At 35.3% G+C, this 14,963-nt stretch overlaps 3 protein-coding genes across 4 annotated transcripts in view; 2 read left to right on the forward strand and 1 right to left on the reverse strand.

The window, feature by feature from the left end:
• Positions 1-14,963, forward strand: part of LOC147392635 (uncharacterized) — an 87,360-nt gene that overhangs the window by 61,969 nt on the left and 10,428 nt on the right. The gene's annotated exons all lie outside the window — the stretch shown is intronic.
• LOC147392642 (uncharacterized) overlaps positions 1-14,963 on the reverse strand; it is a gene marked incomplete at its 5' end in the record, with an annotated part of 31,272 nt that overhangs the window by 6,202 nt on the left and 10,107 nt on the right. The gene's annotated exons all lie outside the window — the stretch shown is intronic.
• On the forward strand, positions 4,707-8,049 carry LOC147392643 (uncharacterized). 2 transcript variants are annotated; one of them, XM_086455578.1, is made up of 4 exons: positions 4,707-5,151; positions 5,250-5,399; positions 5,482-5,626; positions 5,940-8,049. In XM_086455578.1, the coding sequence occupies exons 1-4, from the start codon at positions 4,758-4,760 to the stop codon at positions 7,909-7,911; spliced, it is 2,661 nt and encodes an 886-aa protein (XP_086311704.1). In that variant the 5' UTR covers positions 4,707-4,757; the 3' UTR covers positions 7,912-8,049. The 2 variants fall into 2 exon arrangements, with proteins under 2 accessions (XP_086311704.1, XP_086311705.1); XM_086455579.1 differs by lacking the exon at positions 5,482-5,626 and having other exon boundaries at positions 4,708-5,151; positions 5,942-8,044.

A 14,963-nucleotide genomic window follows, 5' to 3' on the forward strand; every position in this document is an offset into this window, starting at 1 on the left:
CCAATCAACCAATCTCATCATCTCCCCATTTGCCACAGGTCGGCATCCCTTCACCGCTCCCAAAATCCAACCAACAACCTCTTACACTACACTCATCTCAAATCTAACACCTTACCTCTTCAACCATCTTTACACTCATTCTCAAACAACTCTCTTACACCCATCAACCATCACTCATCTCACCCCACCAAACACTCTACCCAAATGGATTTGGGTAAGATCCAAACCATTTGGGTTAAAACATAACCCATTTCCCTCATTACAAAACTACCCTTATTTCCATCTTAAATTTCATACCCCCTCCTCTCAAACCCATGCCATTATCCATTATTCTCTTCATTCACCCCATTAGTATACCCTCAAATATCTCTCCAACCTCTAAAAAACCCCTCCATTCTCCCCATACAACACCTAATGAGAATTTTAAAAAAAAAGAATCCTTAAAAAACTACAACTTTCTACTTTACTCTCTTCACTACTCTCAATACCTCACTCTCAACTCAACTCAATCTTCTACAACTTCAAGCAAGTCCAAGTCAACTCAAAAGAAGAAGATCAAGAAAAGCTTTGAAGATCAAGATTGGGACAAGGTGGGTTTGAAAAAGGATCATCCCCTTCTAACCCCCCACTCCCACTTCCACTCTCCCCTCTCTCTACACCTTGCACACACCACAAGATTTGAGTCCTTCAAGGGCCCCTTTTTCAATAAGGGTGCCCTCAATGGACTAAATCAATATCAAAGCCCCTCACACTTAAGGGTACACATCAAATTATTTTTCATTTATTTTCTTTTATTTTAAAAATGACCGAATCCGAGGTTACCACATTATGTGGGTGGAGTAGGGTGCCTAACACCTTCCCTACTCCATAAATGGACCCCCTTACCTTGAATCGAGGTTGGGCCACGTGCATTATCCAACGAGAGTCATCAAACATGCAAAATGACATGATTTTTCAAAAATACAAATCCGGGTGACCATTCACACCCATTTCCGAAAATGAATGGTGGCGACTCCAAAACACCCCAAAGTGGAGGGATGTTTGAAGAATATACAAATCCCGTGTCCACACGCGGTTTAACCTTAGCATTTTCCTTCTCATGTCCAAATTTTCTATCACGGCAAGTTAATTGACTTTTTGACTTTATTGATAATTGAAGGGGGATAGTCTTTTGGAAATCGTGTTTCTAATTAAAAATAACAACAACAAAAAAAAGACGGGATCTCCAATTATTTCAAACTCTAGTACGTTAGAAATTTTAAAATAAATAAAAACTTAAAAAATTATTTAAAAAATTCTTTTTAAAAAATAACGAATAACATTTGCAAACTTCATTTTACATGTTTCACCTCATCTCTTTGCAAGACGTCATCTCTCGCTCTCTCAAAATCTCTCTTTCTCTTAACAAATCTTTAGTTGATTGTGGATTTGTGATTTTATTTTAAAGATAGTTGGTGAACTAGTAGTGAACGATGGCTAGCATTGATTATCAATCGATCTATGGGCATTCAAATGTTTACAAAGATTCATCCATTCTCTCTTTTTCATAGTCCTAAATTATATTGCTCTTTTAACTTTTTAACTTTTTTTTTTCAACTTTATTTAGTGGTTCATTAATGATTGTGTTTATTTGCAAGAACTTTTTTAATTATAAACATGACCACTAGAAAATATCAATCTGGTTGAAAAAAACTTTAAAAAAAAAAAAAATTAGAAAAATTAATTCAATCTCAAAGATGAGCCATAGATAAATTTATTACTACAAATAAGATAAATACAACATATATGTTAAATAAAGATTTATTAGATGAACAAAAAAAGGATAATGAACAGTTACAAAATGATGATCAAATATGTAACATGACAGTTATTAATGAAAAAAAAAATTAGAAGAAACTAATTTTTTTTAGTTGTAGTAGTTGCTTCTAGAGAAAGAAGTTTTCCAAAATTGAAATTTATAAAACTTATTTACAATCAACTATGTCACAACAAAGATTAAGTGGACTACTAATTTTATCTATTGAAAAAGATATATCACTAAAGGGGGGCGTTCAATGGCCAACTTTTTGGCAAACTTTTTGGCAAAACATTTTTCAAAACATGAGTTAGAGGTTTTGGAATGGGCTGATTTTTGGTGACAATAATCTCTACAGTGAGGAGATCATCCTCACCAAAAATCAGCTCATTCCAAAACTTCTAACCCATGTTTACAAGCTGAAAAATTGTGGACCGTCCATTTTTTGTAAACTGTTTTTGATGGGATTAGAAGTTTTGGAATGGGCTGATTTTTGGTGATGATGATCTCCTCACCGTAGAGATCATCCTCACAAAAAATCAGCCCATTCCAAGACCTCTAACCTATGTTTTGAAAAATGTTTTGCCAAAAAGTTTGCTAAAAAGTTTGCCCTTGAATGCTACCCATCACTAAAACTTGAATATAAAAACTTAATTAAGACGTTCGCAACTCAAAAAAACAGAGACTAAGTTTTAAATAATTTCTTATTATTTAAATAGACAATTATTAATATTTATAGTAAAATAATAAATATAAAAAAGGCCTTGCATTGAGATTTTACCTTAGGCCTCAAATTATATCGAGTCGGCCTTGCTCGAACATATATATGATATTCTAAGGGAAACATGTACATTGGCTATATTTTCTGAAATTAGATCAGGAACTTCCTTGATTGGTGGATGTACATAGGTTAGAAACGTCATTTAATGCACGTGGGCTACATGTGATCGGTGGATGCCAGATTTGAGTGAGTAAAATTATTTGAGCAAAATTTTTTTATACACCTACATGTCCTCATCATCTAATTACAAAAAAAAAAAAAACATTATAAAAGGAAAGTTGGGTTTAGTTAGATTTTCAGTTTAAATTTATTATATTTAATTGGATTAGGCCTTCTTCTCTTTATGTGTAATATTGGTTCAATTTGATGGTTTTGGGTGCTTTGGATGTTCAGAACAAGACGGCAGCATTTTCCTTGTCATGTCCAAATTTTCTCTCACTCCAAGATGACTGACTTTTTGACTTGGATTGATAATCGAAGAGGGGGTAGTGAGGGTAGTAAGTACACGGCAAGTTGACTGACTTTTTGATTTGGATTGATAATTGAAGATGGGGTAGTGGGGGTAGTAAGTACACGGCAGGTAGTAGCTACAGGGCAAATTGACTGACTTTCTGACTTGGATTGATATTTGAAGTTGGGGTAGTGGGGGTAGTAAGTACACGGCAGGTAGTAGTTACACGGCAAATTGACTGACTTTCTGACTTGGATTGATAATTGAAGTGGGAGTAGTAGCTACACGGCAAGTTGACTGACTTTTTGATTTGAGATTCATAATTGAAGTGGGGGTAGTAGGTTACATGTACACACCCTACACCTACATGTCTTCAGTCCTCATCTAGGCCTTTATTTCTTACCTATTAGTCTTTTGGAAGATTTTATTATACTTTTATTTTTATCATATAATTACTGGAAATAAAAAAAATAATAATTATTATAAAAGGAATGTTAGGATTGGTTAGATTTTCAGTTTAAAATCAATCAAGCATTGTTTATTATATATCATGTTTATTATATATCATGGAGAGTAGTATAATTTTTTATACTACCCCAATCCGCTCTAAAGAAATCTGATCTGAACATATTTTCATAATTTTTTTATTATTCTTAATCTCATATAAATACATATAGATAAACGTTTTAGTCTTCTTGGTTTCCCTCTATATTTGGATCGGTTTCGGATTAAGGATAAAATGAAATGGATCGGATTTGATTCACATGTTCATTAATCCATTTGGATTAGATCAAGTACACGTTTAATAAGGATTTATGTTTTTGAAAATTCCAACAGCATCATATCATGCTTTTGGATACAAGGTGGTTCACTCGGGGCACTTTATTAAGGAAAGTTTTTTTTTATATATTATGAAATACAACTTTTTAAATTCTAAGATTTTCAACAAGAGAACATTGTAGATCTCCTCACAAGTATAGGTTGTTAGATATTTTGAGTAAAACTAACTAGATTGATCTAGTTCTCACTACATGAAAATTCGATGTGCCAAGGTCCAATATTTTAAAAACCAATTTGCCTACCAAGGGCCATTGCACTACGTGAAAACTGAAAAAGCTTACAGGAAAATTCGATGGGCTAAGGCCCACGAATTTTAAAAATCGAAATTCGACAATCAAGGGCCGTCAAATTTTTTATGTTCCCCATATTCGACATCTTAGAGCCGTCGAATTTCTCTCATCCTCCATTAATTTGATGATTTTGGCCCATCTTAAAAATATTTGACAATGAAAATTTTGAAATCTTAGAGACATTTGCTTACATCAGAACGGGATTGGAATATGAGACCAGATCTGTATAGAGTTGTGCTCTAGAGATAAGTATGGAGTGGAACGTGAACTAGCTTTTGGAGAGAAAATTCAAAGATTTTTTAATAAACAACATTGTTAGATCTCCTCACAAACTCACAAGTATAGGTTGATCTAGTTCTCCTACTGTGAGAATATCGGTAATAAATTTTAATTTATCTATTACGGCAAGTTGACTCACTTATATGGAATAACCATAGATTTTTTTTTCTTTGAGATTAAAACAGATAAAATTAAATCAACGGTTCTCTGTCCACTGCCACATCAGCACTGTGTAAGCAAGGAATAAAGCATTATAAAAGGGATGTTGGGTGTAGTTAGATTTTCAGTTTAAAATCAATCAATCATTGTTTATCATATATCATGGAGAGTTGTATAAGGCCTTCTTCTTTGATGTTGTGTTTGTGGGTAATATTATTAGTTAAGTTTGAAGGTTTAGGGTGTTTGGGATGCTTAGAACAAGAGAGAATTGCTCTATTACATATAAAATCTGCCTTCAATCACACAAATAAATGGTCTTCTGTTGCTTCCTGGGACCCTAAAGAGGAGACTAATTGTTGTCTGTGGGAGGGAGTTTTATGTAACAACATCAACACCAGTAGGCGAGTCATCCAACTCTCTCTTCGTAATACCAGGGTCTGGGATTATGAGTCAAGAGATTGGTGGTTTCTGAATGCCTCCTTGTTTCTTCCCTTTGAACAACTAAGGATACTTGATTTATCCGAAAATTTGATATCTGGTTGGGTTGAAAATGAAGGTAGGCCTCTCTCTCTCTCTCTCTCTTTCTCTCTCTCACACACACACACAAGGGACTGATTCATATCTTCTCTCTCTCTCTTGTTTTTGTACTCACAGGTTTAGATAAATTATCCAGACTCAACAAATTACAACACTTGGACTTGAGTAGGAACTGGTTTAAGAGTCTAACATCTTTGAGTGAACTTTCATCTCTTAAGTCTCTGTATCTCAATAATAATTCATTAGAAGGACCAATTCCAATTGAAGGTAAGCATGTTTAGTCCTGAATCTCAAAGAAAATCTGCTTTTAGTTTTAGTTCATATTTTTATTTAATCTTTACTTTTGTAGAGTTCACTTCTTTGATAAAATTGGAGGTGTTGGATCTAAGTAATAACTACTTCAATGGGAGTATTCCTTCATCCATTGGGACTCTCACTTCTCTCAAGGCCTTATCTTTGAAAAACAATGCACTCAATAGCCCCCTACCAATTCGAGTAAACAATTTAAATTGTTTTGCCACCTCTCCTTCCCATTTATCAAGTTTCATTACTAAATATTTTTTGTCTTAAATAGATCTTTTTTCCTTGGATTACTCACTTGCCTATAGAAAATTAATATTTAATTTAATCTGAAATTCTCTAGTACCTCCAACGTTCTTCTTTTTTTTTATTTTGTTATTACCAGTAATGTGACATGAAAGAAAAATATACTTACTTTAAAGTTACTCATTTTAATAAATTTTTCATCATTTTAAAAGAAATTTTATAAGATAAGCATCACATGCATCTCACTTCTTTCATTTCTCTAGGTTTGTGCAAATTGAAGAACCTTGAAGAGTTAGATCTCAGTGGAAATGGATTCGAAGGAAATCTTCTAGCATGCCTCAACAACTTGACATCTCTTCGTTTATTGGATCTCTCTCAAAATCAATTGGAAGGAAACATCCCTTCATCCTTTTTTCATGGTCTCACATCACTTGAGTACATTTCTCTTTCTTATAATCGATTTGAGGGCCTATTGAAAATGAGCACATTTGCTAATAATTCTAAGCTTGAGGTCTTCGATTTTAGTAGTCAAAATAGTCAATTCATGGTGGAAACTGAATATCCACCTTGGATTCCTAGATTTCAATTAAAAGTTCTCGTCTTATCAAATGGTATCTTGAAACACTCAAATGTTACTCCTAGTTTTTTGTCCACGCAACACAACTTGAGATATGTTGATCTGTCCAATAACAATTTGAAGGGAAAGCTCCCAACATGGATATTAGAGAATAACACAAGATTAGAATTCTTAAGTCTCAAGAATAACTCCTTCATTGGTCCCTTTCATCTGCAATCTCACTCTCAAATGTCTATTTTCGACATCTCTGTTAATCAAATCCATGGAGAACTTCCCTCAAAAATCGGTTCAATTCTTCCAACTTTATGGTTCCTAAACATATCTAAAAATTCTTTCAACGGTAGCATTCCTCGGTCTCTGGGTAACATGAGAAGCCTGTCAGTTTTGGACTTGTCCAAAAATAATTTATCAGGAGAGTTACATGAATGGATTGGAAACCTTTCGGAGCTGGAATATCTCGTCATGTCGAAAAATTATTTTGAAAGTCCTATACCAAACACTTTTTGCAAACTCAAGGCGCTTCAATTTCTTGATCTTTCTCAAAACAATCTTTATGGGACCATGCCTTCTTGCCTCGATTTAACAAGTTTACAGTACATACATTTGCAAAATAATAATTTTAGTGGACCAATACCAAAAGGTTTAGCCAGAAGTTCCTCCCTTGTGACATTAGATATGAGTGATAACAATTTGTCTGGCAACATTCCGAATTGGATCAATGCTTTTTCAAATATGAGAGTTCTTCTCTTGAAAAGAAATCGACTTCAAGGTCCCATTCCAAATCAATTGTGTCAACTACTCCACTTAAACCTTATGGATCTTTCTCACAATAATCTGTCTGGTTCAATACCTTCTTGCTTGAAAAATGCATCATTTGGTAAAGCATCGGGTATAGGTCATGATTTTATTCCGTCCGATAATTTTTGGTTTGAATCTTCGGTTCCCAAAAATGGTGCATTGTATCATGATTCAGAAAATTATGGCAGTGGTGCACTTGTGAGCATCAAAGAGCTAGAAGATGTGGAATTTATGACAAAAAGAAGGTCTGAGTCTTACAAGGGTAACATTCTTTACTACATGTCTGGCTTGGACCTATCATGGAACAAACTTACAGGTCATATCCCATCAGAACTCGGTGATCTAAGTGGGATTCACGCGTTAAACCTATCAAACAATTATTTGACAGGGCTGATTCCAAAAACATTTTCCAACCTTGAGCAGGTAGAGAGCCTAGATCTTTCTTACAACAGATTGAGTGGGACAATCCCTCCACAGTTGACAAGACTAACATTTTTGGCGGTCTTTACAGTAGCTCATAACAACTTATCTGGTAAGACACCCGATATGAAGAATCAATTTGGGACTTTCGATGAAACATGCTATGAAGGCAACTCCCTTCTTTGTGGACCACCATTACAAAAAAGTTGCACCGCTACTAGAATACCATCACTAATTCCAAGACCTTCAAATGCAGGAGAAAATGATATAAGCAATCTTACAAGTTTCTACATAAGTTTTGCAGTGTCGTATTTTATTGGATTATGGGGATATGTTGCACTTCTCTACTTCAATTGTCGATGTCGAGAAATTGTATTTGGTTATATAAATGCATTTGTAGATTCCTTTCAACACCAAAGGATCGTTATATGTATCTAATTTTCTATGTGATATGTGTGAACAATTTAGATTGAAAATAATATTACCACCTTGGATGTGATTATGTATTTTCCCTTTTGTAGAGTTCTCTTCTTTGAAAAAAATTCAAGGTGTTGGATTTAAATAAGATATTCACCAAGAAATCAGAAAATATTTTATCAGGTCAATCTATTTAGTCAAATATTGGACATATCTATGTTATTTTGCCATTCTATTCACCGATTATGTACCTCTATTTTATTTGTTGAAGGTGATTTTATGATAAATTGTTACAATTATTACAATCCCAAATATATTATTAGTCGAGACTATCAATTAGTGTAAAAACCCCACAAAGTAATGAATTCATTGGGGCCATCCTCCAGGGTCCGGTTGACCCTCGACTCTTTCCGAAGGGGTGGTGCATGCGACCATGGGATTAGTCTCACCTGACGGGTGGGGATACCCGCGATAACCAAAAAAATAAAAAATACAAAATTAAATTACAATCAAAGTAAACAAGATTTGAACCATTTCTCTAGGGTTTGTGCATCCAAGTTCTTCCCAATGAACATGATCTTGTTTATCCTTGGTTCATCTGGGCCCCATAATCGATCCAAGGAGCCTTGGAAAATGTCGTGAACTCCCCTGCTCCATCAATAAATTAAAAAAAACAAGGAATTGAAACACAATCAATAGAATGAACAATATCCATGAAACTAAATTGAACGATGTAAATCAGATATAAATCAACCTAATACCATAAAATATAACCCTATTACAGAAAGAAAAACCATGAAACTAAATTGTCATTATTTGGTTGGTAAAAGACAGTAAAAAACTACAATCATTGCCCTTAAGCATTATCCAACATATCCTATAGACCCCAAAAAGGGTATTCCATACTTCGTTAGCTAAACTGCAATGGATAAGCAAATGGTCTATTGTCTCACCACTTGTTTTGCATGAGCGACACAGTAACAAACTACAATCTTTCTTCCCGTACTTTAAATAGTCCACTTTCACAATATTATCCCAGAATGCTCTCCATTATTTTATTTTTTATTTCTTAAAATGATGCCATCTTAGATGGTTCATAATAGCCCAATACAAAGGAAGGAGACTGGTGAAGAGCTGCATAGAACAGTCAACTTGAGAAAATTCCATTGCATTCAAAACCCTGTCCTCAAGAAACTAACCCCAAACACCCTTGAAAGGTGGCATCTATACCCCATACAAAACTCTAAAAGAATACTTGATGAATAGCAAACAAAATGGTACTTAATTGCCAAGTAGAACACAATCGATTTGACTAGTCGTAAGAGAAGAATACGCAGAATACAATCATAGAAGAAGATAATGTTTTGGAAAGTAAGCGACCAACCTGGAAGACGAATCTCTCATTCATACCATCAACTGATAGGAGACCTTTCATGCGATATATGTCATCACTACGCTCCAGCAACAATGTACCCAACCACATATTGGCCTGTTGTAGATATAGCAATGGCCAGAAGTAATATAGAATTAGTACCATAGAATCGGTTTTTGCTACTCCAGCATATGCAACAACTATACACATTCCTTGGCTTCTAGACCCAGATTCCTCAAAAGGGCAGTAACAAAAGGAGAAGATAAAGCTAATGCGCTTTGATCTCATTCATAAGTCGTAATGACCCCCCCCCGCCCCCCCACCCCACCCTTCTCATACACAAAAATAAAAGGTATAAAGGTTTGGTAGCGGAAGTTTCAACAAAATTCTTAAACGTAATTGAAGGAATCCAAATTTAAATAAACAGTACGCAAGAACCACTAACCTTCTCAAGATCGAGGTTCCCTTTGCAAACTATGCTGACAAAAGTAACGCCAGGATCGTGGGTGTGATCATGGGCGAGGTGAGGTTCTGCATCCCATATTGTCAAAACAAATGAACGTTCTTGCAAGATGCACTTCTAAAGAAACAAAGATTAACTACATGTCTAACAAATATACTACTGAATACCAGAGTATGAACAAATAATAATTGATAAGAAATACAAGACCAAAACCAGAAGGATCATATACCAAGAGACCATAAGAAATTGTTGTGGAGTGTAGAACACCTTATATTTAAACGAGAGAGGGGAATCAATGTCTTAAATTTGTGCTTTTGATGTTTAACCCACAAGGGCCTCCTTGACCTTTTAAGGCTTATTCTTCTGTTAGGATTTGTCCATTTAATCCTATATTCAATTACTAATCTGAAGAACGCACAAGTTAGTGACTCGACACACAGTTTCTACTACATAAGTTGGTCGAGCATGAAGGTTGATTAGAAGCAAGTTTGTTAGGCTCCTGGACTTGTTAATGTGTCTGCATGTGTATTCTAGAGGCATACTCTTCAGGATGCATTAAGGAGTAGATGGCAGCCTTCCAGAGACATCGTCATGAGCTAGCTATGGACCCAATTGCTTCTCATTATTCAAGCTAATGTAATCACACAGTCATTGAATTACAAGCATGAGAATTATTGCAATGCTTCAGTAAATGTGAATTAAACTCTCTTTCTTCTTTTGTTCCGATAGGCAAGTGTGAATTTAACAATCTTAACAAAAGGCAAGTACATCATTCCAAAAATGTTTACCACTTTTTTTTTCATAGCCTAAAAAATCACGTCTATTTCAGTTGGAAAAACAAAAATGAAAGCATCCAAACAAAGGTGAAAGTAGTTGGTGTGTTGTTCATAATCTTTTCAACTACAGAAGCAATAAAAGAACACAAGTCATAGGTATCGGACATGATAAACCAATTAATATAAACTAGTTTATATGCACATAATGGCCAAATATCATAAAATGCCCTCTTTCCATTATTAGCTTTTACTGCTGAAATCTGCGACTGCCGACACTTACCATGTCCATGTTTGTCTTCATGATGATGGTGATCATGGTCATGATGATGATGATGATGATGATCATGGTCTTCCTTTGAACCTTCAGCATTCACAGCACTCTCAATCCTAGCAATGTCCCAATGAAAGTTGATAACGAAGTTCATGGAAGTAAATAAGCTCAAAAGAAAATTTAAAAGCATTTGGAATCAAACAATGATAATGCCAAAAAAACAAAAAGGGGGGGGGAGGATGTCATGACCCAAGTTATCTTAATGAAGTAGGGTTTTTAAAGGCGTTTGAGACTTATACCTTGAGGTGTGCCTCAAGATGAGGCTTATAAACCCTAAGAAACAAGGAAAAAACAACTAATGCATGGCTTAGATCAGGAAGCTCCCAAGAGGCGTGTGCTGAAAGTATGAGGTGTGACTCAGACCAATTTTTGGCCAGAGCACATGTCTCACGTTAATTTTTCTTTTGCTAAGCTATGCATTAACCGTATTTTCTATGTTTTCCTCTGTTCATTTTTCTCTTCTTATTCTTGTTATGTAATAAATATAAATAATTATTTACTATAAAACTTTCAATTATTTATTTATTTTTTGAAAATTATACTAAAAAACCTTCAATTATGCAAATATAAAATATTCCATGCGTGTGATGCTTCCACAGTATGACTTGAGGCTTTAACAATAATTCCAAAATAACAAAAAAAAATATTACTTTGATGATATAAATATTCCTTTGTTATATTCAGATGCTAAAAAGTAATTAAAAATTTATCTTAATTCAAAGCATGGGGTGTAACACAAATCATTCTCAGAACTAAATTGACTACAAACAATAAGATCGCCATTCCTTTACATTTGAAAATGCAGACACTGAATTTTTTGTACCAAAGAGAACAGAAGAAAACAAACCCTCTCCAGATCAAAGCCTCCAATCCCAAGTACATAATCCAAATCAACTTTTCCATAGTTGGTCCGCTTCAAATGGGCCATGCTATTAATATTCTACATGCAGTGATGGTTTCATGAAACAATTAAAATATAGAGAAAATATACTATTGAAGTTAAGGTATGGATACTAAAAAGCACATTTAAAATAAGAAAGAAGCACCAATTCTAACCTTTATCCGCTGGATCAAGGAAGCAATTTCTGGCTCACCGACAAGATCAGTCTAGGGACAAGGCAGAAAAGCCCATTAGTCCCTAAAGAATATGTTTTTTCTTAGAAATACATGGAAAACAACAGCATAAATGAAAAACACTCTTGGTTGTTTTCAATCAAGAGCTGGTAACATAACTTTTTTATAACATCAATCAGAGTTTAATCCATGGCTTCACTAAGGGAGTAGGTGGTCTGGGTGTCGCATTGGGTTTTCAATACCCAAGCCACATTGTACAAGAGGTGTTGACCTGGGTCCAATCTGATGGCCCATATCTGGGAATGAACTTCAAATCACGACCCAATGAAAGGTGAATATCATGCTCGGGCTTTTGAGAATTGTAATGGTCCAGGCTTAGGCTGACCAAAATCTAAAAGATTCAAGCCCAAATTCAATTACAACAAACATATAACAATATCTCTACCTTGTTTACCATAATGCGGTCTGCATAAGCAATTTGCTCGACTGCCTCATTTACTATTCCTTTGGGCTTAACCTCATCCAAGTGAAAAGTGGCATGTTTTGCATCAACCAACGTAACAACATCATCTAGCTTGACATCGTTGAAAACTTGATCCTCAGCATAAAATGTTTGGATGATAGGTGAAGGGTTTGCTAAGCCTAAAAAGTTGCAAACAAAAGAACCTTAGAAATTAGAAGATGTACTTGGAAAAAAATTCAACAAATACGAGTGTCAGAAACCAAGTAACTCCGGAAAAGCAAGTTGGCTTGTAAGTAAATCAGGATAACCTACAAGTTATGATAAGCTTAACAGAGAGCACCCATTCAGATACATAAGAAATAGACATTTGATGTCAATTTTTCTAAAAAGTGTGGCATAACCTTACAATACAAATTAGAAATGAATATCTTAACAGTTGCATTTACTACAATGGGAATGCATTACCTACCCATAGTCTCGATAACTTTATGATCGAACTTCCCTTTCTTCTTAGCAACCAATTCTGAAATCATCCTAACAAGATCACCTCTCACAGTGCAGCAAAGACAACCATTATTTTTTTTTTTTGAAAAGTATAATATATTGAAAAAAGGCGGTAAACAAAGTACAAGGAGGCCGAGGAAGCCTCACAACGGGCAGCAATACAAGGTAAAACAAAAGAAAACTAAAACATCAATGAATACATAAAAGGTTCCATCTAAAAACGTCATCAAAAGTAAATCCCGCAAATTCTCTGTACTGTTTTGACCGAAGGTACAGAGAGCCCAAAATCTCCAAGAAACTTGCATGAGAACTTCTACTCTTATTACTGAACACCCCTGTTATTTCTCTCGTTCTAGACCCCCAAGCAATAGCCGAAGGTAGCATAGCCCACAGGAGTCTTTTTCTAGAATGGAAAACATTACTGGCCCACTTTGCTAAAAGCGAGGATAACTTACGAGGAAAGACCCAATTGATACGGAATAGACCAAGGAAAGTTGACCAAATAAAATGAGAAAAGAGGCAGTGAATTAAGATATGATCCACAAATTCCTCATCCCTCAAACAAAGAGGACAACAATTGGGAGTGATCCAACCCCGAATAACCAAATTATCCATCGTGAGAATCCTATTGAGTAAGGTCAACAAAACAAAAAATGAGATTTTAGAGGGAACATGCTTGGACCAAATGGTGGGCGCCGTGAGGGATCGTTCAGCAAAGGGGTTGAGGCACTCATAGAAGGACCTAACAGAGAATCTCGAATCATTTGCCCTCGTCCATTCCCACCTATCTTGTTTACTATCGTTGAGTTGAACTGAATGCAAGAGATCAAGGAAAGATGTCACCTCGTTTAACTCACAAATATTAAAGTTTCTCCTGAAACCCAAATCCCATGAAGGACTGGAATCATGGTTAATCAAACACTGCTGAATGGAGCAATTCTTTTTATTAGAACAAGCGTACAATGACGGAAATTGTGTGGCCAAAGACGAAGTAGCACACCAACAATCCTCCCAAAATCTGATTCTGTCCCCCATACCCACTTTGAACCTAATTCCTCTCTTGAAATTCTCTCTCACTTTAAGAACCCATTTCCAAATACTACACCCATAAGAGTCTTTAGCCTCGCCACCATTAAGCATAAATTATGTCCACAGCCCTAGTAGTTTTCGCAGCAACTAAAGAACCATCAATATCCACTTCACCAAACTGCAAGTTGAACACGAGAAAAAAAATTGTTGAACTCTACATTAGTTCATGACTGACTGAATTGTTTACACGCATAAGCCATTTGACAATCATTTCTCATAAGCAAGGTTTAAAATTCATATCGATTGACTGTTTCAGTTAATGAAAAAATCGATACAGCATCAGTCGATACATTTGATACAAACCGAAATATTCCGAAACATACCAGATACATTCCCGAAACATTCATTGCTTCTTCTCGGGCGATACCGAGACATATCGACCGACGCATTCCAATATTGTAAACCATGCTCATAAGTATGGTTCAAAGCATTGTTCCATCTCAGAATGTCTGAGGCGAGAAATATCAATCTCGATAGTGATCGGAACGATAACTGGAGGGATTATCTTAGGGAATGGCTCAGTTTATCTCGTCGTCTACTATATGTGTATCATACCATATCGTTTGAGATGTCTCAGCTTTTCAATTCAGTGAAACACGCTTTGAGGCCAATACCTTAAACCATGCTCATAATTGCCTCTAAAAAATTTTCATGCAATAATGGTATATGAAACTTAAAAAAGAGAAGAAACGCACAAAATTATTCAACTTTTAGATCCATAAAGGAGGCGAAACATATTAATCACTTAGGTGGTGTTTGATAGCGCTTTTTTTAGCTTTTTCGTCTTGAAACCGCTTTTTCATCGGTGAATGTCATTTGATAAAAAAAAATTGCGTTAGAAATTTACGTTTTTAAAAGCAAATATGAAAAACGGATGTAAGTCGCTTTCATTATTCGAGTTTGTGGGAGAAGCTGTCACCAAAAAATGGTTTGTGCGAAATTACTGAAATACCCCCATCTAATTTTTACTTTCTTCCTCTGTTCTTCTCGAGAAAACCTCA

Source organism: Akebia trifoliata, chromosome 10 (genome assembly GCF_017979445.1).
Source record: "Akebia trifoliata isolate Shusen 1 chromosome 10, ASM1797944v1, whole genome shotgun sequence".
In the NCBI taxonomy this organism is placed as follows: Eukaryota; Viridiplantae; Streptophyta; class Magnoliopsida; order Ranunculales; family Lardizabalaceae; genus Akebia; species Akebia trifoliata.